Source organism: Macrotis lagotis, chromosome 8 (genome assembly GCF_037893015.1).
Source record: "Macrotis lagotis isolate mMagLag1 chromosome 8, bilby.v1.9.chrom.fasta, whole genome shotgun sequence".
Classification (NCBI taxonomy): domain Eukaryota; kingdom Metazoa; phylum Chordata; class Mammalia; order Peramelemorphia; family Peramelidae; genus Macrotis; species Macrotis lagotis.
Genome location: NC_133665.1, coordinates 131,162,956 through 131,190,590, shown reverse-complemented (window position 1 = coordinate 131,190,590; position 27,635 = coordinate 131,162,956). Strand labels below are relative to the sequence as shown.

The 27,635-nt window shown below is 40.3% G+C and overlaps 1 protein-coding gene across 4 annotated transcripts in view; it reads left to right on the top strand.

The window, feature by feature from the left end:
• FBLN2 (fibulin 2) overlaps positions 1–27,635 on the top strand; it is a 220,854-nt gene that overhangs the window by 73,580 nt on the left and 119,639 nt on the right. For all 4 annotated transcript variants that reach the window (XM_074198367.1, XM_074198369.1, XM_074198366.1 and 1 more), the window contains exon 3: positions 1,036–2,492. In XM_074198367.1, the coding sequence (XP_074054468.1) occupies positions 1,094–2,492 (1,399 nt within the window). In that variant the 5' untranslated portion in view covers positions 1,036–1,093. The remainder of the gene's footprint in view (positions 1–1,035; positions 2,493–27,635) is intronic.

Below are 27,635 nucleotides of genomic sequence, written 5' to 3'. Positions count from 1 at the left end.
ATAAAAAGATAAACATAGTTAGAGAAAGATAGAGACAGTGAGAAAAGAGACAGGGACTGAGATAAAGAGGCGAGAGAGAGAGTGAGAGGGAGAGGCAGAGTCAGAGACATAGACAGACAGAGATGAATATAGCTTTTACAGGTATGAAAAATTCTTTTGGCCCAGTGAGACCAATTCTGAATTGAAGCAGCCAAGGGGGCCTGGATTTCAGCTAGCTCAAGGGGACTAATTCCTCCTGGCTGAGAAGGAGGGTCTGCAGAACTGGAGACACGATGATTAACTCCTTGCAGAGCTTTCCAGCTGTTGGATGTTATCCCAACTTCTAAGGATCTTTAATGCTTAACAGACAGGCTGCGTGCATGCGTGTGTGTATGTGTGTGTGTAACAGACAGGCTGTGTGTGTGCCCGTGTGCGCATGCATATGTGCGTGTGTGTCTGTCTACGTGCATGTTTGAGTGTGTGTATCTCTGTGTGAGTGTGTGTGAATGTGTGTCTGTGTGTGTGTCTCTGTGTGCACATGTGTGTGTTTCTGTGTGTGCCTATGTGTATGAGTGTGTCTATGTGTGCATGTGTCTGTGTGTCTGTGTCTCTGTGTGAGTGTCTGTGTGTCTCTGTGTGTGAATGTGTCTCTGTGTGCACATGCATGTGGCTCTGTGTGCGCATGTGCATGTGTCTATGTGTGCGTCTCTGTATGTCTATGTATGCATTGTGTGTGTGTGTCTGTGCATGTGTATGTTGTGTGAGTGTGTCACTGTGTGCATGTGTGTATGTGTGTCTCTGTGTGAGTGTCTGTGTGTGTCTGCGTGTGAATGTGTCTCTGTGTGCACATGCATGAGTGTCTCTGTGTGTCTGTGTGTGCACGTGTCTGTGTGCATGTGTATGAGTGTGTGTCTGTATGCATGTGCACGAGTGTGTATGTGTGCGTGTGTGTATGTGTCTGTGCATGTGTGTGTGTGTGTGTGTGTGTGCGTGTGTGTGTGTGTGTGTGTGTGTATGCTGAGCACAGTCACTGACGGTTTCCTTTCCCAACCGCAGGCCCGGAGAGGAGAGCTCGGGCTCGGGGCGGAGGCCCGGGCCGGGCGCAGAGGGCTCCATGGCGCTGTCCAGCGGGCTCCCGGGGCCCGGGCGGCCGTCGCTGCGGCCGCTGCTGCTGCTGCTGCTGCTGTGGGCGCGCTCCGGGGCGCAGAAGGACTGCACGGGCGCCGAGTGCCCGGCCCTGGAGAACTGCATCGAGGAGGTGCTGGAGCCGGGCGCCTGCTGCGCCTCCTGCCTGCAGCGCGGCTGCACCTGCGAGGGCTACCAGTACTACGACTGCGTCAACGTGGGCTTCCTGAACGGCAAGGTGCCCGAGGGCCAGGCCTACTTCGTGGACTTCGGCAGCACCGAGTGCTCCTGCCCCAAAGGCGGCGGCAAGATCAGCTGCCAGTTCATGCTGTGCCCGGACCTGCCCCCGAACTGCATCGACGCCGTCATCCCCGCCGACGGCTGCCCGCAGTGCGGGCGCATCGGCTGCCTGCACGAGGGCCGCAAGTACGTGGCCGGCCACACCGTCCGCATGCCGCACTGCAAGGTCTGCCACTGCCCCAATGCCGGCGGCGAGCTCATCTGCTACCGGCTCCCCGGCTGCCCCGCCGCGGCCTTCCGCCTCTCCGGCAACCTCTCCGACCAGGAGGACGACGACCCCGAGCGACACTACGATGACCCTTACAGCTATGACCAGGAGGCCGCCGAAGGGGACGCCGCTCCGGCGGAGCCCCCCACCAAAGGCTGGACCGGGCCTGGCCGGGACCCCAGCGGCCCAGAAGGGCTGGAGCCGCCCAGCGAGGATATCCACGCCGTGGCTGCCCACAACTCAACCCTACCCGGAGCCAGCCGCCTTGACCCCCCTACTGGGCAGGGGGACCCTAAGGCCCTCAGCCAATCTAGAACCAGGAGCGTGATGGAACCTAAGGAGAAGGAAGTCATAGAGGAAGAGGAGGAGGAGGAGGAGGAGGAGATGGAGGAAGAAGAAGAGAGGGAAGAAAATGATGGCTACCCAGAAGCCTCCAAGACACAGGAGGTGAATGAGAAAGCCACTGGAACAGGACAGATCCCTGAGAAGCCAGAGGAGAGACAGAACTCAAACAATGCTGTAGAATCTGAGGAGAGAGCCCAGGAAAGAGGAGAGGAAAGGGCGGCAGAATCCGAAGGAAACACCATTCCCAATGCCCAGCCCAGCCCCAGAGACAGGGGTAGAGATGGGGAAAGGAGCTCCAGTGGAGGCTTCCAAGAGTTGACTCCTACACAAAGAAACGTTCCCCAGCCAGCCCAAGGGGGTCAGGTGGAAAAGACCATTCCCAAGGTGAAGTTTACCCCAAGCACGCTGCCTCCTGTGGCTCTCCGAGAAGATCCCACCGAGGAGACCCCCAAACAGTCCCAGACTCTCAACTACCATCCACCCCAAGAGAAGGCTGATCCTAACTCCATTCATTCTGACCCCAGAAGCCAGGAAGGTAAGGCTCTGATATAGTTGTCACAGTTCAAAAGCCCCCAAGACTGTAGCCTACCTACTATCTTTTCAGAATTAGCTACTTTCTTAGCATTTTCTGGGTTTTGCCTCTGCTACTCCTGCCTCTCCAAGACCTCTCCCCTAATACCACCCCCCTTTCTTCCATTCACCTGTCTCTTACTTCCCTCTTCCACCCCCTGCTCTCTGCCTCTTCCCTCTGATTCCTTTTCTCCTTCCATTACCCCTTACCATTCCCCATCTCCCATTTTTTCTTCCATTCTTTTTCCTATAGTGGAGTGGAAAGAACCCTGGCTTTGGAGTCTGAATAGCAGGGTGTGAATCCCATTTCTGCCTCTTATTTACTTTGGGAAATGTTTAACTTTTCTGGATCTCATTTCCTCATCAATACAATGTGCTATGCTCACTTCTTCTATTTCTTCTTACTTCTAACCCTCCTCATCCCATCTCTTCTCTCTTTCATCTTTCTCCCATTCCTTGCCTGTTTTTCTTCCTATTAAAGCCATCTGTTTCCCACTTACTACTACTTATTCAAGAATGGGAAATTACTGACCTTCTGCGATGCCTGGTCAGCTTTGGGGGGGGGGGGGTAGGATTAATTAGAGGGCTGGGCCTTTAGTGGGATAACTTCTGTAGACGAGATGATATTATCCACATTGGAAAAGTTTGGTGTTGATGGATTTTTTCAAATCAATTTGCCAGGGCACTAGGAATAGGAGAGGGGGAAGGAGAGAGAGAGAGAGAGAGAGAGAGAGAGAGAGAGAGAGAGAGAGAGAGAGACAGAGAGACAGACAGAGAGAGAGACAGAGAGAGAGACAGAGACAGAGAAGAGAGAGAGAGAAGAGAGAGGAGAGAGAGAGAGAGAGAGAGAGAGAGAGAGAGAGAGAGAGAGAGAGAGAGAGAGAGAGAGAGAGAGAAGAGAGAGAGAGAGAGGAGAGGGAGAGGAGAGGGAGAGGGATTTGTTAAATTTTGATCCCAATGGTCTCTCAAATATTTTGTGCCTGGTTATCTGTGCATGGACATACTTTAAGGGACTTCAAATTACACTTCTGCTTTTACTGAATGTATCATCATAACCAAGTCATTTCAGAATGACCTGAGCCATAGCATTCTTTCCAGCAAGATGAGAATCATAATCCTCCTAGTCTTTACTCCACAGGATTGTTATGAGACTTGTAGCACTATAGAACTCTGAAGTTTTCATTTCCTGGCTCTTCTTCTTTTTCTGTGAGAGACAATTGAGTTCAATATTTATATATTTATTCAATAATTTTTTATCCTCAACTTAGTAACAACCTCCAAAAAATAAACAATGAATTAAATAAACAAAAATTTTAAACTGACCCTGCATAAGCCAGAAACTGAAGATTATTTATAATTTGTTTTTAAAGAAGTGTGTGTCTGCTTTTTTTTAACAAAATGATGACAAAAATCTTTTGTTTGCCTCCATGCTCCTTTGTCTTATCACTTTTTCAGTGCATTTTGGGTGTTTTCTAACTTTTATTGGGTTTCTAGAAATGTCTAATCAATGTCAGTGTCATTGTTTTGTATATTCTATTGTCCCTTGGTATCCCTTCTCATTTTTTTCTTTGTATTTGTCATATTTTCCATTTCTTAGAGCATAATCTTATTCTATAATGTTTATACACATTTTTTGTCAGAATTATTAACAAGCAATATTGGAGTCTAGGGAAGCACAATTAAAATAAATGTTTTTAAGCAAGGGGGTGGGAGGTGGCTACCTAGATAGCTGTGAAGTATACCTGGGATGCAGTTGTGCATGGGGAGAAAGTTTACTAACTTTCATTTCTAAAGGACACTATCTTATTTCAGTTCTCTCTAAATTCAGTTCTCTCTAAATTCAGTACTCGGGGACAAATCTCCAGTGGGATTCTCACACCAGTTATGACTGGTTATGACTGCTTCAGGTATTCCAGACATGGGATTATTTCCAGATTTTTGCAATTAAATATTTTTATAAGTTTCCCTTCTCTCCTTTTAATAAAATCTTTAAAACATAGTCCTAGTAGGGAGATCATTTTGTGACAGTTTTTAAATATATTTTTTCATTTCTCTGTTTCCTAATCTTCTCTCTCCAAAGCTCCCTCACATTCCTTTCCTTCCTTCCTTCCCCAGAGCAAAAGTTCAATCATTGCCCTGTGGACTCAACATGAGGTTGGGAGACATGGAGTGAGGGTTAAAAAGAGAGTTTGGGATTATTCATAGGCACCAAAGCTGGCATGGGGAACTGCAGTATGGCTTGGGCAGGACCAAAGAAGGACCAACCTCCAGATTTTTGCTGTGCTCCTTGAAACTTTGACCATGAAGCATTCCTTTTTATTAAGACTCTGAAAGCTGTTCAGGTACAAATGTCATACACTTGGAACCATTATCATCCATTTATAGGCAAGTGTAAATTAGTTAATAGGACATATTGGCTGAAAGTAAGGTTCTGAGGGAATGGGGCACCAGATGAGTAGATTCTGATGTGGGGGGAAAGGGAAGGAAAAGATCCAGAACATAAAAAAGCAACAGACACAATTAGGAGACCTGGTTTTGAGTTGAGACTCTGTGTGACCTTGGGAGAGTTGATTCACTGATGTGGGTCTCAATTTCTATGGCTCTGAAATGGGAGGTTTGGGTTAGATGACCTCTAAGGTTACTTTTGGTTCTAGATCTATGGTCCTATGTTCTATAAAATGAGATATTTGAGCCAGGTGATTGCTGACATCTCTTCCAGTTCTAATGTTGTGATTATCTGATTGGGGAGAATTGTCTGCTGCTAAATTGAGAAGTCTTGGGTACAAGGCTGCAACCTAAATGGACTTCAGTGTAAGATAGGAGTCCTACTTCTGCCAGAGACTTTGGGCTTCACACTCCAATCCGCAGTTCCTCATCTGTTGAATGGGACCAAAGTGCTTGGGTTCAAGTCCTACCTAGCTATGTGACTGAGGACAAGTGTCTTAATCTCTCCGTGATCCCAGGCACTCTAAGACTTTGATTTATAGGCAAGTTGCCAATCTGGAAGGGAGGAGGAATTTTCACACTGGAAGTTCCCCATAGGGATAAAATCACAAATCTGGACCCATACCAACAGAAATACTTACATTACCAATCTACAATTTTCCTAAAACAATTTTCCTGACATACAGGGCTGTTGAGGCTCAATAAACTGTAAAGTGTTATAGCAATTTGGACTGCTTTCATTTATTTTGCAGGAGGGGAGAATAAAAGGCCAGAAATATAAACTACATAGAAAGGCAATGAAGATAAACTTCTCTAAGAACTTGAAACCTTGGCCAGGGATGGGCTTGGAGGCTTCAGGACATCCTGCTCCCTCTGGCCTCATTAGTACAGAGAGTCCAGGTTTGATTTAGGAACTCCAAGGATCACAGGCGAAAACCATTTTCTTCTTTGCTGTTAACTAGCTGTGTGGTCACAGCATTCCTCCTTCCCAGTGCTCATTGTCCCTGGCTGGGGGCAGTCTGATCTCAGAGGTTTGAGAACATATGCCAAAGTCAGTCCTATCTTAGGACACTTGATACTTGTGGCCAGAGAAGCCTCAGATCCTTCCTGGAGCCTTTATCTCTCAAGTTTGTGGTGCCAGTGATCTGAACAGAGCAAGATTTCCTCCCTTCCTCTGGGCTCCTTCTGACCCCAGGAGTAGCAGAGGGATGACTAACTAACTCATTCTTCCTACAGACCAGCAGGAAATAATCTTTTAGGGATGTCCCCTTACTCTCTGGACAAAGATATTCATATCAAGCAACTGTCTAAGAGAAAAACTACTCAAAATTAAAAAGGGTATTTTCTCTTTGGAAAGCTGTGAATTTACAGTGGAAGGTGTATTGCATATGGAATCAATGTGGTGAGGTAGATAGGGCAGTGGATTTGGAGTCCAGAACACTTGGATTCAAATCTTGGTTGCAGTCTGTGGGGGGTGGGGGGAGAGGGAAGCTATGTCTTTCTGCTCCATTCACCCTCTCCTTCCGACACTGTTTGTAGGTTTCCTACACTACCAGTTGAGTTGCAAGCTCTGCCTCACAGGATAGGTTCAGTCCTTCAATTCAATTCATACTTACTGCAAGCACTGTGGTAGGCTCTAGAGATATTAAAAAAAGAATTGTTTATGCATCAAGTAGAATAAAGTTCTACAGAACTGATAGACATTACAAACTTGCAAGTCACTTAACCTCTCTGTGCCTCTGTTTCCAGATCTGTAAAATAAGGGACTTGGATTTGATGACTTCTAAGGTCTCTTCCATTTCTAAATCAACAATCCTATGATCTTGACTCTACTTTTCACTAGCTGTGTGACCTTGGATGACCAGTTTCTCTGAGCCCCCATTCCCTCATCATTATAATGAGGAGGTATTATTAAAGGACTTCTGATTCTATAAATTCTATAAATTTAGAATACATGTCTTATAGAGGGGCAGCTAGGTGGCATAGTGGATAAAGCACCAGCCCTGGAGTCAGGAGTACCTGGGTTCAAATCCGGTCTCAGACACTTAATGATTACCTAGCTGTGTGGCCTTGTGCAAGCCACTTAACCCTGTTTGCCTTGCAAAAACCTTTAAAAAAAAGAGGATCACACAAGTGTTATAGAGCAGAAAAGTTGTTGAATAAAGTTTGTTTTTGTTTTCTATTGTTTTACTTCATCATGGCCACTGATTAAACTGGCTCAGAGATACAGAGGGGTTCAGTGGAGGGAAAGTCTATGCTGATGAAATAGGAATCTCTTGAAATATTGTTTGTTATTCACATTGCTTTGCTAAAAGGAAAGGGATGTTGGAAATCTCTGCAAGAGATCATTGTGCTGGGATTAGTGCAGAGTTCTCTGCTCTTTGAAGTTAACCATTAGCAGACCCTCCATAAATACTTGTCTATTGGTTGAAAGGATAACTGATTTCAAAAGTGAGGGGTGACCAGAATCACAAGATAACTGGAGAATATGTCAGGAATTAGGTCTGTTTATTTTGGAGAAAAGTAGGTTCAGGCAACACTTATCAGCAGTCTTCAAATATGTGGAGAGTTATGTTGAGGAAGGATTATGTTGGTTTTATGCCACTTTGAGGAATCAAAACAGGATAAATGGGAGGCAGTTGCAAAGACATGATTTGGGGGATGGGGGGAAACTTGCTAACAATTATATCTATCCCATTGTGTCAGGACAGACTGAGATCCTCCTAGTTGAAAGTCTAGAAGCAGGAACCACAGGATCACTTGTCCAGTGTGCTCTGAAGAGAATCTTTACCTGCTTCAGATAGTATTGGACTAATGTTAGTAAAAATGGTACCAGTTATGAAAACAGAGGCCCTTATGTTCAAATTCCAATTATCCAACTTATTACCTGTGATCTCAGGCAAGTCTTTTTTCTCTGGGTCTTGGTTTTCTCATTGTATAAAATAATGGCTAGGAGGCTTGAATTTCTATATTTCCTTTCAGTATCCTTTGATACCTTTGAAGTTCAGGAAACTGAGAATTCTACAAATGTGTTTGCGATACTCTCCTTTGGATAAGTTGGGCTCCATGATGAATGATTGATTGGAGGGATTCCAATCCCAAATGGTTATCTGGGAGAGTGAAGATTTGCTAGATATGAAAGCTTTCTTCTAACATTTAAAGGAGGTTCACCTGTGGTGGAGGGATTAGATTTGCTCTGTGGGACTCCAGAAGGCAAAGAACCATGTGTCTCTAGGGTTTCATGGCAGAAGGAACCAGGTGTTAGTTCCATTTAGGGAAGACCTTCCTCCAAATCTGAATTGTCTGAAGGTGGAAGAATGGTTCATGAGATAGTGAGCTATAGACCACTGGAGATATTCTAACAGAGAGTGTAGGACCACTCAACAGGTAAGTATCAGAGGGCAATCCTGCTTTGAAGAGTATTGAGATAGATGACTGATTTCTGAGATTTCTTTGAGTTCTATCCAGATATTCTGTGACCCTGGACTAGTCCTTCATTATCTCTGAGCCTCAATTTTCTCATTCATAAAATGAGGATAATGATAATATTTATCACTGAAAGTCTAGTGAGGATTAAATGAAAGAATGCATAGAAAATGATTTTTAAGTCTTAGAAGCTATACAAATATCAGTTATTACTATAATTAACATGACTTCATGATTCTATAGAAACTACCAAAGGGTAAATATTGAATTCTTTGACTTATGGACCTTTACCCTCAATTTACAGATAAGGAAGCTAGGGTTTAAGACATAAAGTACTTGCCTATAGAAGATCATGTGGGCAGTTAAGTATCCAAGGTAGGATTTGAACCCAGATCCTCCTGAGCCCAAGTGCTCTGTTTTAATATTCCATCAGTTGAATTCAATTGGTGCTAATTAGTATTCCCATTGCTCTGATCACATAATCTCAGCTGATTCTAGCTTCTTATCTCTGAAAATATCTCAGTTAGTTCCGAATATGTTAGGCAGTTGTGATCCTCTTGATTTGGAGGGATTAGGAGGCTCCTACAAAATGAGAATGCTTATTCCCCTGTTGGACATCTTTGATTATTGCCACTTTCTTTTCCTGAGCTGAAGTTATGTCTCTCTGCTCCATTCACCCTCTCCTTCCGACACTGGTTGTAGGTTTTCCTATACTACCAGTTGAGTTGCAAGCTCTACCTCACAAGATAGGTTCAATCCTTCAATTCAATTCATACTTACTGCAAGCACTGTGGTAGGCTCTAGAGATATAAAAAGAGAATTGTTTCTGCCATCAATTACTTTATTCTACTGAACTGATAGACAATACAAACTTGCAAGTTTGTAAAATGCTTTGGACGTGTTATTATCTCATTTGATTCTTACAAATGGTAGGTTTTTATCATTATATCCAATAGATGAGGAAACTGAGGGGAATTTAGTTCTTCCTGAATATAAGTACAGACTCTGACCCTTCCACCACAAGTCTAGGATGCTGCTCTTGCTACATGGGAGCCCATTGGTTATAGAGAGATAGGAATGCTCTTTCATCTTACAAGGTTTCAAATATCAGATCCTTCCTCTGTTCATCAGTTATAAGAGCCCTGAGCTCTCAGTCTTTCTCCTCCAGATTTATTCTTTTTTTATACTTAAAGATTTTATTTATTTATTTTGAGTTTTACAATTTTTCCCCTAATCTTATTTCCCTCCCCCCACCCCCACAGAAGGCAATTTGCCAGTCTTTACATTGTTTCCATGGTATATAATGATCCAAATTGAGTGTGATGAGAGAAAAATCATATCCTTAAGGAAGAAACATAAAGTATAAGAGATAACAAGATCAGATAATAAGGTATCAGGTTTTGTTTTGTTTTTTTCAAAATTAAATGTAATAGTCGGTGCTCTTTGTTCAAACTCCACAGTTGTTTCTCTGGCTACAGATGGTATTCTCCATTGCAGACAGTCCCAAATTGTCCCTGATTGTTGTTGCACTGATGGAATGAGTGAGTCCACGGATTTATTTTTGTTTGTGATTGATCTTCACAAAGTAAGTGTGGTCCTCAGACCTTGAGTTCAATATGAGCCCAGATCTTGTCTGGCTGGGTCTAATAAATTTGCTGGCTGCAAGTTGGGCTCCATAACTGATAATCACAGTAACCTCTTCCTATCGGTGTAGTACTTTGCAATATACCAAGTACTTTACTTTGCATTCTCTACTTTGATAATGAGAAAAGCAGACTGGCATACAAGGCCAGAGCAGGACTGGCCTTGGAGACCAGAAGATCTTGGATGTGTCCATACCATTGGAACCTCTTCCCCCGGAAGCTCTCCCCATACCTGGACTCCTTCTTACATTGGAAGTACAGTACATCCTTGAGACTTCTCCCTCTGATTGACTGTTTCCTTCCAGAACCTCCATTTTAAGGAGGAGGTCAGATCAACCATGTCCTCGTTTCTTTCTTGACTCTACTCCTATTATCATATCCCTACACAAAGAAAATTTCAGATTCTACCCCCTTTCAGTCCCCTTTTATTTGTAGTCTTTCCTCATTAGAATATAAGCTTCTCAAGGGCAGGCTGTCTGTGTTGTTTGTATTTTTATACTTAGCACAGAGTCTGAAATCTATTTAAGTGCTGAAAATCTGACTTTTTGTGATGTGGGTTCGTATCTAGCCTTTGATCTATATTAACTCTGTGAATATGAATCAGTCGTTTTTACTTCTCTACTAAAAGTAACTCACTTAAGGCTATATAGTATTGACTAGATGACAGTATTTATGGGTGGAAGGAGCTGCCATATAAGGGAGTTCCCTAAACAGATCAAAATCAGATCCTCTTTCCCCCACCAAAAAAAGATAGCAAGACACAAAAATTCTTAGATCATTACAACATACCTGTGAGGTCATAGTAGGTTCAATATTGCTATCTTCCTTTTATAGATGAGGAAACTGAGGCACAGAGGGGTTGAGTACATCTAAAGAACAACTGGTAAGTGGGAGAGCCACAACTCCTCACCTCAGATTTTTTTATTACAAGTTTAGCCCATTTATCACTATTCAAATCCAAAATAACTGGTCCCAAATCCTTTATCTAGGCTTTGACAAGTCAGGGTTCATCCCCACTTAGCATAGTCATAAGCAGAGCTCAACAAGGCAGCATAGATTTGAAGATCAGATTTGGAGAGGAGAAATGGAAATAGAAGAAAGTCAACCAAAATAAAGTCACTAGGTACATCTTTGAGGTCAATCCAAGTTTCTCTGGCACCAGGTAGGAGAGGGTAAAGGAGGTAGACAGGAACCTTGGTAGATCTGTCAAAACATAGTCTTTCCATTCCTTGTTTTCCTAAGATTATAAATTATCATGAGACATTTTCCTGTCCATTGCCCTGGTCCCAGGAAGCTTTCCACTCGGTGGCTGGGGTTGGGGAGAGAGGGTTCTGATGTTGTTAAAGCAGTGTGAGTCCCTGAGACCTCATGCTGTTTTTACTGGGGGTGGGTTGAGGCTCCCTTGAGCGTAACCAGATGTTTTATATAATAGAAACCACATGTTTTGTTCTCTTAGTGGTGAGGTGGGGGGCAGTAGGATGGAATAGGACAGGGCTTCTGAGTTAATATTAAAAGGGCTCGTCAAAGCTTCAGCCAGAGCATAAAAGAAAATTGTATCTTGGCTCTGGGGATAAGGATGGAGACAAGAAGTTGTAAAATTTACTATGAAGATAGCTCAGTGGAACACCAGTACATATTGAAAGAGAAGTCAGAGTGATGATAGAAATAAGGGGCCCTGTTGGCAAAGGATATTAGGGAGTGGGGAGACCTGTAAGAGTTTTAGGGGTAAGTTTGTGATCATCCTGACCTGATTTCTCCTATTTCAATTGCTAGCAAGGGGATTGGAGGGGGGGTAGAGGGGAAAGAAAGGAGAGACTCTTGTAGTACAATAGAAAGAAAATAGGATTTGGAGTCCAAAGATCTGGGTTTGAATCACCTTCCTGGGACTCAGTTTTTCCCAAGGAAGTCGAAGCTTTAGAAATGATGTTTAAGGTCCCTTCCAACTCTAAATCTATGACTGCTCCCATAATACTATCAATGACAAGATTCCTTTGATCACCCTCTTCCAAAACTGTTATTAAAATCTTTCCAATGCAGATGATTTTTTATTATTTTAAAATTTTGGGGGGGTGGCTTGGTGGTGTAGTGAATAAAGCACTGGCCCTGGAGTCAGGAGTACCTGGGTTCAAATCCGGTCTCAGACACTTAATAATTACCTAGCTGTGTGGCCTTGGGCAAGCCACTTAAACCCGTTTGCCTTGCAAAAACTTAAAAAAATATATTTTTAATTTGTTTTTCCACCAACATGCAACAATGGTTTTTACCAATCATTTTTTGCAAGGTTTTGAATCTTGCATTTTTCTCCCTCCCTCCTTACCTCCCCCCTCTCCTGACAGAAGCAATCTAATATAGGCCCTACAATTGTAACTATGCTAAATATAGATTCATATTAATCTTATTGTCAAAGAAGGATCAAATCCAAACAGAAGGAAAAAAATTAGAGAGAAAAAACAACATAATACTTGAGACTACTTTTAAAAATTGAAGATAGTAAGTTTTGATCAGAATTTGAATCCACAAACTCTGGATATGGATGGTATTTTCTATCACAAATTTTTTAGAATATATATTTTTATTATTGTACTGCTGAAATGAACAATTCCATTATAATTATCATCACACATTTCACTCAGCATCAGTTCAAAAGCTTTCCATATTTTTTGAAGTCTTGTCTTTCATGATTTCTTATAGAACAATAGTGTTCCATAACATACATATACCACAATTTATTCAGCCATTCCCCAATTGATGGACATCCTTCAATTTCCAATTCTTTGTCACCACCACAAAGAGTTGCTATGAATAGTTTTATACATGTGGGTTGTAAAAAAACCTTCATTGTGATCTCTTTGGGAAACAGACCTAGTGGCAGTTTTGCTGAATCAAAGGGTTTGCACATTTTTATTGTGCTTTGGGCATAATTCCAAATTGTTCTCCAGAGAGGTTCAACTGTTCCAGCAGTTCACAACTCCACCAACAATGCATTGGTCTCTCAGTTTTCCCATATCCCCTCCAACATTGGTGATTTCCCTTTTTTAGTCATATTGGCTAATCTGATAGGTGTGAGGTAGTACCTCAGAATTGTTTTAATTTGCATTTCCCTAATCAATAATGATTTAGAACAATTTTTTCATATGACTATAAATCGTTTTAATTTCTTCATCTGAGAATTGCCTTTCTATATCCTTTGGTCATTTATCAGGTGGGGAATGATTTGTTTTCTTATAAATTTGACTCAGTTCTCTAAATATTTTAACCTTGACTATTGGTTTTGTTTATCCAAAAAACATTTCAATTTAATGTAATCAAAATTATCCATTTTGTCTTTTATAATATTCTTTATCAATTCTTTCATCATATTTCCATAGATCTGACAGGTAAACTATTCCTTGTTCTCCTAATTGGATTATGATATTACCTTTTATGCCTAAATCCTTAACCCATTTTGACCTTATCTTGAGATAGGGTGAGATGTTATCTATGACTACTTTCTGCTATACTATTTCCCATTTTTCCCAGCAGTTTTTATCAAAGAGTGAGTTCCTATCAAAGAGTCAGTTCTTATCCCAGAAGCTGCAATCTCTGCATTTATCAAAGAGCAAATTGTTATACATTAACTCTACTTTACATTTTCTATAATCATTTACTGTTTCTTTTGCAGCCAGTCTATTCCACCACTTCATCTGTCACTCTGATACTTTGGAATATAATTTTAGATATTGCAGATGATTTAAAAGAGAAAATGACCTCTTTTTCTTCCCTTTTAAAAATAGCATAAGAAGCCTCTATGTGACATGGAGAGAACACTGGACCTTGAATCAGAAAGAATTGAATTCAAACCCAACCTTAAATACTTATTTAGTTGTGTAACCCTGATCAAATCAGTTAAATGCTATTTGCCTCAGTTTTCTCAGCTGTACAATGGGAGCAATAATAGCATCTACCTCCCAGAGTTCTGGTAAGGATCAAGTGAGATAAGAAAGTACTTAATAAAGTTCCTAGTACATAGTAAGCATTATAGATGATGATGATGAGCTTTGCCCCAAGGATCCATAGAAGTAAGCCATTAGTCAAACTCTCACTTCACAAGTGAGGAAACTGAGTTTCAGAGAGGATGTCCAAGGCTACAGAAATAGAATGTAGCAAAATCTGGTATAAAATTCAGGTCCCTGACACCAAATCTTGTGCCCCTACCACTAAGTCATACATCTATCAAACGTGTTGTTTCCAGATGAAAGGGATAGGGGCCAAACTTAGGATTTTCATTGGTACATGATGAGACAACTTCTACTAATGGAGATTGGAATTTTCTCTGAAACTTAGTATTTTGGATCACTTTCTTGAGTACTGAGAGGCTAAGTGATTTGTCTAGGGTCAGTCACATAATCAGTTTTTGTCAGAAATAGTCAGGTCTTCCTGGCTTTGAGACTAACCTTACTCATGATATCACATTGTCTTTTAAGTTTAAATGACTAAAAAGGGCAGCTTTGAAAGGTGAGAAGAATCCTTAAAATGACAACTTTAGTCAGAGGACATTTGAAAGAAGAAGAGAGTGGTCCCTTTGTATTGTTGATTGGGGAAGGAAGTGATTTAGGAGTTGCCTATACTTATATGAGCCTCAGGCAGCATTTCCTCCACCATCTGTCTCATTGAATCATTGCCCATCACTTCGAACACTAACCCTGTCAGTTCAAGATTGTTGCCTTGATTCACTTTGCTTGTCTTTGACCATCTATCAGAGATGCTCTAGAATCATTACTGGTTCTTACATTTTAAAGATTCTATGCATTTGCTTAAAGAAGAATGGATATAGTTGGCAAGGATTCTCATCTTAATCTGAAAAAACCCAGATCCTCAATCATCTGCCAAAATGCTGTATTCTAATTAGTCAGTTAGTAAATATGGTCCCATATGTTTCTGTTTGCTAGAGCTTTCATAGTGTGGCCATTCCTCTTTCTTTCCTGCTTCTCTATTAGAAGCCAAAAGACTCATGGGGGAGAAGGAGGGGTGTGGAAGATATGCATAAGTTGTAGGACTTTAAACAAAAACACATTTTATTTTAAATGTAGCCACAGCGATGGCTTTTGGAATGGCTCAATGCAGATACAGGAAAAATGGCTAATGGAATTGAGCCCAAAACAATTTCCACCCTAGTTCTTGATTCTTTTTTTTCCCTGTGGTTCACCTTAGTTATGGCCAATAAGCATCTGTATGGATGCTTTGTATGCTGTGGCTTGGTGTGGGTAACAGGCCTTCCTTCTTCCATGGAGAAGGTCATAGGATTGTTGTTTCACAGAATTGATAGATGTGGAGGGTCAGAATTCAGAATCCTTCTAGTCAACCCCTCTCATTTTTCAGATAAAATTCAATTTAAAAAATTATAAAGTGCCTATTCTGTGTACCAGGACTGGGGATGCAAGGCAGAAATAGAACTGTCCCTGGCTTCAGGGAGCTTGCATTCTCCTGGACAAATATAATATGTACTCAGGTGAATAAACATAGAGGATATCCACAATGTAGATATATATCCAAGAGGGAGCATGTGCTAACAATTGAGGTGGAGGTGGACAGGAGAAATAGGAAGCATTATGAAAACTCTAGAGTAGAATGTGGCACTTGAACTGGGTTGCCTCCATCCTCTGCCAGCTGCCAATGCCTTCTTCAAGGTGACTCTATCTTCTTTGCCTATCACCATCAAGGGCGACTCAGAAAGGGAAGAAGAATCCCCCCAAATGGCAGCTTCAGCACTTAGTTATTTACATGCCGCCTCCTCCTCCATTAGAATTCCAGCTTCTCATGGCTGGAATGATTTTTGCTTTTTCTTTGTATCCCAGAGCTTAGGATAGTGTCTGGTATACACTAAGCACCTAATAAATGCTTGTGGACCATTTGACAACACAGGTCACACAGCTAGTTAGAGGCAGACTTCCTGACTTCCAATTTCTCTTCTTTATTCTTCTGGTATTATGACTGAAAAAAGGTGCGAGACGTGCAGTCAGGAATAGGTCTGGGTTTGAATTTAACTTTGGAGAATTATTAATGGTATGATCATGGACCTCCTAAAGTTTCAGTTTCCTCAGCTGTAAAATGGATCTAATACCTAGAGTATTAGAGTTATTGTGTGGATCAAATATTTAAGTATATATATATATATATATATATATATATATATGAATGTTTATCATTATTACTATTATTATTATTATTACATTCTTACCCATCCTTTAAAACTTAGTGCAGTCTCTTCCAGGAAATCTTCTCTGATTCCCTCAATCTATATCAGTCTTTCTCCTCAGACTTCATACCCAATATTTTTTGTTACATGTTTCTAATACGCTTATCCTGTGTATTGCAATTATCTGTGGTTGTGTCCAATCTGCCTTATAGATTACAAGCTCTAGGAGAACAGGGATGTTTATTATCTAAGCTTGCCATTTCTCTGAAGACTTAGAGTAGCATAGAATTTTGCCACACAATTTGTTTAAGAAGTAAACTTCTATGCCACATTCTTACCTGGTATCCTGGCAAAACTGAGTATAATTTTAATTGTATTTTAACTGCAGAGCAGAACCATAAAAGATCCTCTAGGGTGGATCTATATTCTCATTGATGGGGACATTCTCCCAAGTGGTGCAAATTACAATCTTTCCATGTCTAATCATTCTGTAAGATATGATTCAAGGGACTAAAAAGTGCCATTTGCTTACAGATATCTCCATTAGTCACTATGTTGCGAGGAATTCCACCATTTTGCTCTGAAGGTTGGATCTCCAGAAGTTTCCTCTGTTAAAATAAGGCAACTCTGGGTATGGTTTGGGTGTAGAAGTAGGGGGAAGCAGCACAGTGCCTTGACAAAATCATTGGATGGCTCATACAACCGGCAGTGGTCTCAGAATTCTCAAGAAGACAATGTTCCAAATCTCGTCTGCACATCCAATGGTCCATCATGCCATGGTGCCAATAGGTGGGTAGAGGGTGGCAGGTTTAGATGGGGTAGGGATTTGCAGGCTGCTTGCAATTTGCAAGCTTGACAGGGTTGGAGTTTTCTTCTTTTTACTTTTTAGTTGTTGACATAGATGTTAGTAGCCCTAGGGAATGAGAAGGAAAAGCATCAGAGTGAGATGGGGGAAGGTCATAAAGACAGACTTTGTTCTGTCTACCGTTCTGTTCTGTACAGCCTGCTGATTTAGTTTATTTTACTCTAGGAATATATCCTATGGGAGGGCAGTCTAGATAGCTTTAAAAAAACTCAAACCATCAATTACTTACAAAGTTAGTGTAGATTTGGACATTTTGTATGGAATGTAGCTAGTGGAGTTACAGCTTCCCAAGCCAGGCCTCTGACTAATCTCTGATTGTTCTTCAGGCCAGACTTTGGTGTGTACCAACTATTGGAATGTGCTGGTGCCCCTGTTTGTTCTCAAATGTGATTCCTTGTGTTCGTATGGGTATCCATCTGGCGGGGGCTCCTGGGAGGTCCCCCCATTCAACCAGGAGCTGGAACTGAGAACATCCATCTTTATTCTGTGTTTACACAGACTCACAGATACACATGCATGCATATATAAATACACATGAATAAATACATATATGCACATGCATGAGTCTATCAACACATAGGCAACTGGATATTCTCAGCATATTTATGTTACAAATAAATTATATAAAATATTATATACACACATACACAAAATGGATTATATATACATACAAAATAATTCTGAGTGTAATTTGCTTGCAGTGTAGGAGCAGAAAAGGCCCTCTGGGGTAGATCTATGTTTTCACTGATGTGTTCAGTCTCTCCAGTGGTACAAATTGCAACCTTTCCATGCCTAATCATCACTCTCAGCATATTTATATTATATAAGAATTTATATAATATATAAAACTGGAATATATATATGTACATTTTATACACATCTATACATACACATATATATTTACTTACATACATATGTTATTCAGTCATTTTCAACTCTTTGCAATCCCATTTGGGGTTTTCTTAGCAAAGATACTAGAGTGGTTTTGCTATTTCTTTCTCCAGATCATTTTACAGATGAAGAAAAGGAGGCAAGTAGTGTTATCTATATGATCCAGCTAATAAATGTTTGAGGTCAGATATGAACTCATGATAAATTTTTCTGACTTCAGATCAGGAATGCTATCTATTGAGTCACCTGCCTGCTACTTTTAAAATTTGATTTTAAATTATTATTAACAATTTATTACCCCAGTGTTTAGGACCATGGCTGGCATGTAGTGGGTGTTTGAGAAATATCAATTGATTGATTGGTTCTAGGGCTTTATCAGCTAGGACACAGGGACTACTCTGATTTTTCTGTGCATTTCTTCCTGGTCACCTGTGTTGGCTGTGGGCAATTTCCTAAAAGACTCCGACCAACAGGTTGGTAACTGGTCCCTTTTCATAGCTACCAGTAATAGAATTTGAGCTGGAATGGATATTATTATTATTATTATTATTATTATTATTATTATTATTATTATTATTACATTCTTAGTCCATTCTAGTCTATCTATCTCATTTTACAAAGGAGGGAATTGAGGTCCTACAGCTGGCCAAGGCAAACCTTGGTCACCTCAAATCCTCTGTCACAAGGAAACTAGGAGATGGTCCCATATCTACCCCCCCATATCTACCCATCTACTTCCCTATTTCACCCATCCCTCGCTTGACAAATTTCCACATAGAGACAGTCAACAAAGGCAATGCAAGAGGCTCAGGCCAATCTGATATAGGCCTCAGGAGATCCTCCCGTACCCTGCTTCCGCATATAGAATATAGTATATAAGCTTACAGAAGCAGAAATAAATTGGACTTGCCCCCTGATCACCTGTGTGAGTTGTCTTTCTTCGGCAGTCCGCAGAGGGAAGAGCCCCACCCAACAACAGCCCATCGGCCTTGTCTGACTATGCCTCATTCTGTTTCTGTAGTCTATCCTTTCTCAACTGTCTGTATTATCCCTTTTTGGTCCATGCAGATGTCAAATTGATATTCCTAAAGAACAGGTCTGATGTATCTTGCTCTGGAAACTTCATAGCTCCCCACTGCCTCTAGGACAAGGGGAAATGTCTTAATCTTTTTTTGTGTCATGGACCCCTTTGGCAGTCTGATGATGTTGAGGGACCAGAATGTTTTTAAAAATGTTAAGTAAAATATATAGGATTATAAAGGAAATAATTCTGTCAAAATAAAATTATTGAAATGTTAAAAGAATAAGTTCACATAGTCTAAACTAAGAATCCCTGCTACAATAAAGTAAAACCTCCTATCCTGAGCACTCAAAGTCATTTATGGTTTGGCTCCAAGCTATCTTTCCAGTCTCCTTTCATGTTACTCCTTGTCTCTCAGTCCACACTCCAGTCAGACTCCCTACTTGATATTCTTCATGCATTACATTCCTGCTTACACCTCCATGTCTTTGAAGGCTATCTTCTCTCCCTTTTCATATCTGCCTCTTAGAATCCTTAGTCCCATCAAGAGCCAGATTAAATGATGCCTTTTTTAGGAGTCCTTGCCTGTTGCTTCCAGTTGTTCATCTCTATCTCAAAATTGTTTTGTATTTACCAAGCTTTGTGTATGTCTTGTATTAATTATTTGTATATATGTTGTGTCTCCCCCACCCACAGAATTATTTTTCATGAGATCAGGATCTTCCCCCTCCCCCTTATATTCCCAACAGCTAGCACAAGCATCTAGGACATAATAAAAACTTAATAAATGCCCAGAGGTTTGTTGACTTCAGAGACCATCTAGTTCAACCCCCTCCTTCTCCCCAGCCTTCATCTTCTAGATGAAGATAATACAACTCAGAGAGTTTAACTGATATACCAAAGATCTCATTGGCAGCTTATGGCAGAGCCTGGATTTGAATTCTCTCTTTATTCTGACCCTCAGCCTTTATTCTTTCCACTGCTTTGAAGAGGACCCTGGATTCTTGAAGGCTACGTTGGGAACACTATGAACTAAAACTGGCCTACTTAGGAGATTTATTGATGACAGCCTGTGTGTGTGTGTGTGTGTGTGTGTGTGTGTGTGTGTATCATTTATGGACTAATTTAGTAAATATGGAGAGAACATTTTTTTGTCACAGTAATTCATAAAAGCCACTTGTTAAGTCATCAAGGAATTTCATTCTCTATCTTATTTCATGTTAGTAAGAACTTTGAATTATTAAAGAATGTTGATTGCATGGCCATATATGGACAGTATCTCTCCATCATTGATAAAACCATAATTAAAGATATTGTTTATTTTGTTACTTAATGTTCATTTTTCTGGACATTGGGGAAGAATGGAAAGGACTTTGGATTTATAGTCAGAAGTCAGAAATTTGAATCCTGACTTGTAACTTGCTATTTGTGTGATTGTGGCAGCAAGTCACTTCTGTTTCTTGGGTAGAATGATGAAGTTGGGCAAATTGATCTCTAAAGTTACTTCTAGTTCTAAATCATCTAAGCCTCTGACCCACATGATAAAATTCCTGGCTTGAGTTTAGCAACAGAAAAACATTATGTCTGAATGTGTATGCTTTCTGTTGTCAAAAAGGGAAGACTCTAAAATTCAACATATTTCTACTTTTCTCCATTCTGACAAGGAGCTGAGAATGAGACTTGTTGCCTAGACCCATTGCTCAACTCAGGTGCCCCAAAGAACTTCTCTTTTTAAGTTTTTTTTAAGATCACCATTTTATTTTCATCTTAACTTCTTATCTTGTACTATACTATTTCTTATGCTCTTTCCAATCCCTTCAAAAATAGAGCAGAAATCATAAAAAAGTGGAAACCATAGCTCTTCCAAACTTTTTTACACTCATTATTTAACATGATCCTCAAAACTCTGTGGGTAGGTAGGATAGGTATTTTTTGGCTTCCTTTGATAAATGAAGAAACAGTGGCTCAGTACTTCACAAAGTGATGTACTCAAAACTATATAGTGAGTCAGTCTTCTAATGTGAATCAGAATCCAGTTCCCTGTCTCCCAGGTCAGTGCCCAAAATGAGAGGCAATGTGCCATGGTAGATAGAGGGCCAGTATCAAAGTCTGGAAGAATAGGGTTCAAATCTTACCCTGATATATACATTCATTGTGTAACACTTAACTCCTAAGCATCCCCAGACAATTTTCTAAAATTTTAAGTTTCAATCTGCATTGATAGAATGACTTCCTGGGGTGGCTAAGTGGCACAGTGGATAGAGCACTGGCCCTGAAGTCAGGAGTACCTAAGTTTAAATCTGGCCTCAGACACTTAATGATTACCTAGCTGTGTGGCCTTGGGCAAGCCACTTAACTCCATTTGCCTTGCAAAAACCTAAAAAAAATGACTTTCCTCAATGAGAGTTCTTGGCACCAATGAATTCATTGCTCTTACTCCCTGTACATGTTTGTAGGTCAATACCAGAAACACAAGATTTCAAAATAGCAGCTCTGCCATTTGAGATAGCTATGCTATGGTTTCTTGGACATTGCTCTCATCTAAGAGTCTTCTCTGGCTCTTAATCAGCAGAGCAAGCTAAATCTGGGTTTTCTTTTCCATCACACCCTTCAGTGTCCTTGGCTGAAGGACTCTCAACCTTTGATGACAAAGCCTGTGCTAAGCTGGAGGCAATAGGTTTCAGAGTGATGCTTGTCAACAGAGACTATGTTGAGAAACAGTAGTGAATAGAGGACCAATCTTGGCACCAGAAAGATCTGTGTTCAAGGGCCTTCACTCATATTAGCTAGATTATTATGGGCAAGTCATTTAACCTCCTGGGACTGTAGGCAGCTCCCTGTGACTTAATATTACAGCCTTCCTAAAGGGAATTTCCATGCTGGGAGGTCTACACTTTGATGAAATTTAATTTGACATATATATGTGTGTGTGTGTGTGATATATGGGTATATACAAAAATATACATATTTGATATGGATATATATAGAGACCTATATCTATATAGACAAAGATATCTATCTATCTTTGAATGTATTCTAGGAAAGAGAATGTCACATATTCAAGGATGTCATGAATAAATAAATAACCATTTACTAAAAAACATGTGCTAATCTTAGGGGACATACATTTTTTTAAAAGTATAAGCAATAACTGCTCTCAAAGACTTTCTTAGGGAGGTGACAGATATGAATTCATAACCAGAGAGTGGTGTTTTAGTTTGGAATGTTACTAGGATAATAAATGAAATCATAGAGAATAGATTGGCAAATCCTTTCCTGTAGCAATGACAGTTTTGATTTGATTATGGTTCCAGAATTGGAAAGAATGTGGGAGTTGAGGGAGGGGACTTCTTGAACAATCAAGAGGGTTGGGGGAAGAAGGTCAATGTGCTTCAGAGCTGGAAGGATCATAATTGCTAGTTGCAAACATTCATAGGGAACATCAGCTTAGCTGGCTGGGTCTGAATACGCCTGATGATTTACCTTTCCTGTTTTTTCACTCTTTAACTAACCCAGGGTTAATTCTTTGCTTTCTTCTTTCTATAACTTTCTAATTCACTTCCTAAAATTCTAGGATTTCATGGTATTCCCCATTCTTTTCCTGATGAAGGCTATTAAAAATTTTTTTTCTAGTTTTGTTTTCAAAGATGATAATACAATGGTGGTGGTGAGGGGGAAGAGATTGTGTGGCTGAGAGTAGGCCATTATGAGACTTGTTGGTCATGATCTGAGCCTTCACATCATGTATGAAAAGTAGAGGGGTTGGAGGGGGAAGAGAAGAGATAGCTAGGTAGGTCACCGAGTTCAATCACTATATTGACTACTAAGTCATAAAATTAACCATGTATGTATGTATGTATGTTTAGCAGCAGCAGATTACGGAGTCTCATGAATCCTGAAAAAATATAATTGGAAAGAAGGCTTGGAGTGGAGGGGAAGGCAGCTGTGTAGGAGCATCTGCTGTGGAGAATACTATATACAATGGTTTTAAAAGTGTGTTTTGTTGAATGTTTTTCAAATGCTCATAAGGGGAAAATGTCTACTTCCTTTAGGCATTTCATATAAGTTGGCATCAGAGGTCTTTCCCAGAAGTCAGATTGTGAAGCCTAGAATTCTGTAAAGCTTTGAAGGGAAAACGAAATAAAACACTTTCTGTGCAAATGTGGTCTGGGTCATCGAGCTGAAATAATGGGACTATGTGAGGGAAAAAAAAATCTCATTTTAATTGGAAAAGGAGACCATAGACATGCTCACCTCAGAAGCCATTCTTCCTTCTAAAGTTACATACAACAAAGCAATTTTTCTCTTTTGCAGCGAGGCTTTTGCAAAGACCAGACAGGACTCCTGAGACCTAGGAAGGTCTCTTCAAACCTTCATTCTGACAAATAAGCTGATATTTAGAGGTTACTTCTAAGGAGCTTAGGTAAACCCTTGTAGGAGCTTTTGAAGTTAAATCTTGAAGTTCTCAAACAAAAAGCACTCTTTGAAAAAAAAGGTTCAGGGTGGGTTTTTATCTTAGTTCTATTGGGAATATTAATCAATTAGTCGTTCCTGTCATATTGAGAGACAACATGGTTGTCATTTCAGTCCTGTTTGACTCTTGGTGACCCCATTTGGGGTTTTCTTGGTAGAGATACTGAAATGGTTTGCTATTGCCTTCTTCAGCTCATTTTACCAATGAGGAAATTGAGGTGAAGTGACTTGTGCAGAGTGATATAGGTAGCAAGGGTCTGAGGCCATATTTGAACTCAGCTCTTCCTGACTCCAGGTCCACTGGGGACACCTAGCTATCCTGATGTTATAGTACAGTGAGACCCAAATGTGTTACATAAATGTTGTTACTGCTTCAAGTGAAGTCTCCAGCTCACAGGGAAATGGATGATGAGTAAGTCTGTAGGAGAGTGATATTTGACTAAAACATCTAAAATCTAAATTTAAAAATACACATTGGGGGCCGCTAGGTGGTACAGTGGATAGAGCACCGACGCTGAAGTCAGGAGGAGCTGAGTTCAAATACAACCTCAGACACTTAATAATTACCTAGCTGTGTGACCTTGGGCTAGTCAACCCCATTGCCTTGCCCCCAAAAAACCAACCCCCCCAATATAACAATAAAATATAGCTTGAAGAGCTATAAATGAACAATAACATTCCTACCTTAGCCCAAAATGTAGCAAAGGGAAGATTGCAATGGCTTTCCAGGACCACTTTGGTCCAGTAGGATTTTAGTACAAAGGTTGGGTTAATATGAATGAGCTACTGGGGAAAAACAGACTCTTGTCAGAGCACTGGATTTGGACTAAGAATATTTGTATTCATTGTTCTCTCTGTCTTCTTGAATAGATCCCTTAATTTCTGGGAGCCTCAGTTTTCTTATCTCCAAAATAAGGGAGTTGAAAATAAATGGTGGTTAAGGTCCCTTCTGGTGCCAAACCTTATGAGAATTCCAATAAGCAAGATTCATTTTATGAAACAAGACCATCCAGGGCAATATTGGAAATAGATGAGGAGCCTGGTCTTCCAAAAGGAAAAATGATTAAACTAAGAAATAAAAAAAATTGATAAGCACTAAATGTTTATTAAGCACCAGGATACAGAGAGAAAAAGATAGCTCTCAAAGAGCTCCCACTTTTAATTGGGGAAGACAATGTATAGAAGAATGGTTAACTGTAGGGGAAAGAACCCAAGCTGCAGTGGTGGAGTAGATGGTAAAATCTTATACTGGAATGAGAAGACTTTGCATTATTAATTTATATTTTAGCATGCTAGGAAAATAGATTTGGCACTGGAAGGAAACTTGTAGGTCATTGAAGTCTGACCCTTCATTTTAATAGATGAACTGATTGGTTTGGTTAAATACCAGGTCACTTATTCCACTGCTACAAGACATTTACTGTAAAGTTGGCATAGTCAACGGCTTACAATGGAACCAGAATGGTTTAGAATTTAGCATGATAGCTTCTGGCAGTGATGATGAAGCTTCTCAAGCTAATTAGACTTCCTTGATTAATAAAGCTAGGGTACAAAGGGCTAAGCTGTTGTGTTAACTCTTCATTGCTTCATTTCCTCCTGGAATTCCTCTCTTTGTTTTTCAACCCACCAAGATGGAACCATGCCTGAAGCTCAATAGGTCCTCTAAGAAGGAGGGTCTGTTTCCTAATTAAGCACTGACCATGGATACTATCTAGAAAGTGCTCCAAGTGGATGAAGAGAACATTCCATGCCCTTTGGTCTTGGACAGGATGCGGTTCTTTTGGTAACTCTTAGGTTAACTATGGGCAATGGAGGGTTATCCAGGATTGGGTCAGATCTAGAATTAAAGGCATATGGTTGCCTTTTGGGAAATATAGCCTGCATGTGTGCTTTAATTTCCATGAAGTTTGGGGCAGATAGACTTTTAGTTTCATTAGTTCAGGGAATTCCCAGTGTGGAAACTCCTACCAAAACAGATTGGCACAGGGGAACTTGATTGTAATTTTTTTGCCTTAGAGTATTGCATGGTTGCAATGAGACATTAAATGCTTTGACCATTTGGACTATCGCATGTGTCAGAGGTGGGATCTGAACCTAGAATTCTGGACTTTCAAAACTGATCCTCTAGACATGATGTGCTTTAAGAACCAAAACATTTTTAAAGTATGTCCCAAAAGTCTTAGTGCAATTTTTAGACCTTAAATTTAATCTAAAGCTTAAACTGTAATACTCTATATGTATGTTTGTATGTATGTTTTGCATGTGCATATATTTTTTTTAGGTTTTTGCAAGGCAAGTGGGGTTAAGTGGCTTGCCCAAGGCCACACAGCTAGGTAATTATTAAGTGTCTGAGACCGGATTTGAACCCAGGTACTCCTGACTCCAGGGCCGGTGTTTTATCCACTGTGCCACCTAGCCGCCCCATGTACATATATTTTGATGATAACTTTTGTCCATGTTTGCTTTTATAAACACAGTTTTGGTCTTCTGTGAAATCAGCTAGCCTAAGAAACTTTGGGCAAATCATATGATTTCTCTGGGTTTTAGTATCCTCCTTTATAAAATTATGTTTGGATTTAGTGATTTTTTAAGGTCCTTCTTTACTTGAAAAAAAAAGCATAAGTTCACTATCTTAGTAATTTAAATGAAATTTTTAATAATAATCATTAGACCCTGATGATAAATCCAAGCTGTCATTCACGACCGTCAGAGATGTTGTGAGGGTGTTGGGTGTTAAAAGGCAGGACTCTGGATCTTTAGTCTGAGTTAAAGCATAAGATGCTGAACTTGAAATCAGAAAGACCTGAGTTCAAATCTCTCTACTGATATTTACTGGATCTATTTGGGACTCGGTTTCCTTATCTGAAAAATAAGGGAGTTGGACTAGAAGGCATTTCAAATCTCTTTTGGTTCAAAATCTTAGATTCTGTGAACTTTGCCATGTGGAAACAATGTCTTTGGATGCTGACTCTAAATTCAAGGTCTCATTCATTGTTGACAAGGAGACTAAATCTTCCACTGGGCTTTTGTCAGAGAAATTGCTTGGGATGCTATTAGGGGTGGGCTGAATCTTTAAACTAAGAAACACTAGGAAACCTGGTGGACAGACTACTCAGCTTGGAGCTAGGATTGCTTAGATTGAATTTGGTTTTTGACACCTGTTGTGTGGCCTCAAGTGAATCACTTAAGTTTCCTTATATTTAAAATTGGAATGATAATTATAATGATCTCTGTAGATCTAAGTTATAGTCCCTTGACTACAGCCTTGAACAAATTACTTCTCTGGGACTCAGTTTCCTTTTCTTTAAAGTGGGATACTGACAAAAGAAGAATAATTGGACTGGAAAATGCTAATTTGAAAAATTCTATGATTCTCTGGTTTGACTCATGAGCTAGAGACCCTAACTGATAAGAAGAAACTGCCTTTATCTGAGAGGGTTTAGCAGATTTTTGGTAGAATGATTTCCTTTAGAATGTAAGCTCTTTGAGGACAGGAACTGTTTTTGTTTTCACTTTTGTTTTGTAATTTCTTTGTTCAGCACAATTTATGATATATAGTTCTTAATGAGTTATTGTTTTTGATGTCCTTCAATCTTGAAGAAAAGCATGACATCAGGGAGGTGACATGCACATGAATTGGATTTCAGTTAGGAGAGACTGCTAAGTCACCAGCCCCAGAACTATCTGGGTCCAGTGACCAGATATGGATCAGGACCACTGGAGATATGAGACATTCAGGAATAAGTGACTTGTCCAAGGTTACACAGCTGGCAAGTGTCAAGTGTTCAAGGCCAGATTTGAACTCAGATCCTTCTGACTCCAGGACAGATGCTCTATCTACTGCACCATCCAGATGCCCCTTTTAATAGGTATTAATTTAAACAAACTCACCCTTCCCTGTATTTTCCCATGAACTGGAAGAAACTCTAAGAAGCCAATGATAAAGGAGAGTCAAAAGCAAAAATTTGTTATACAAGTCAATAGATTGCAAGGATGGGCTCTCTAGGTGTAAGATGAGAAGTTGAGATGCATTTCTTCAAACAAAGGCTTCATGGCAGCTCAGGACTTCTGCTATGCAAGAAGTGGAAGACAGATTTCAGATAAATATAATGGGAAAAAACCCACCTTTTTAACATATAACATTATTCCAAAATTCAGTGGGCTACCTT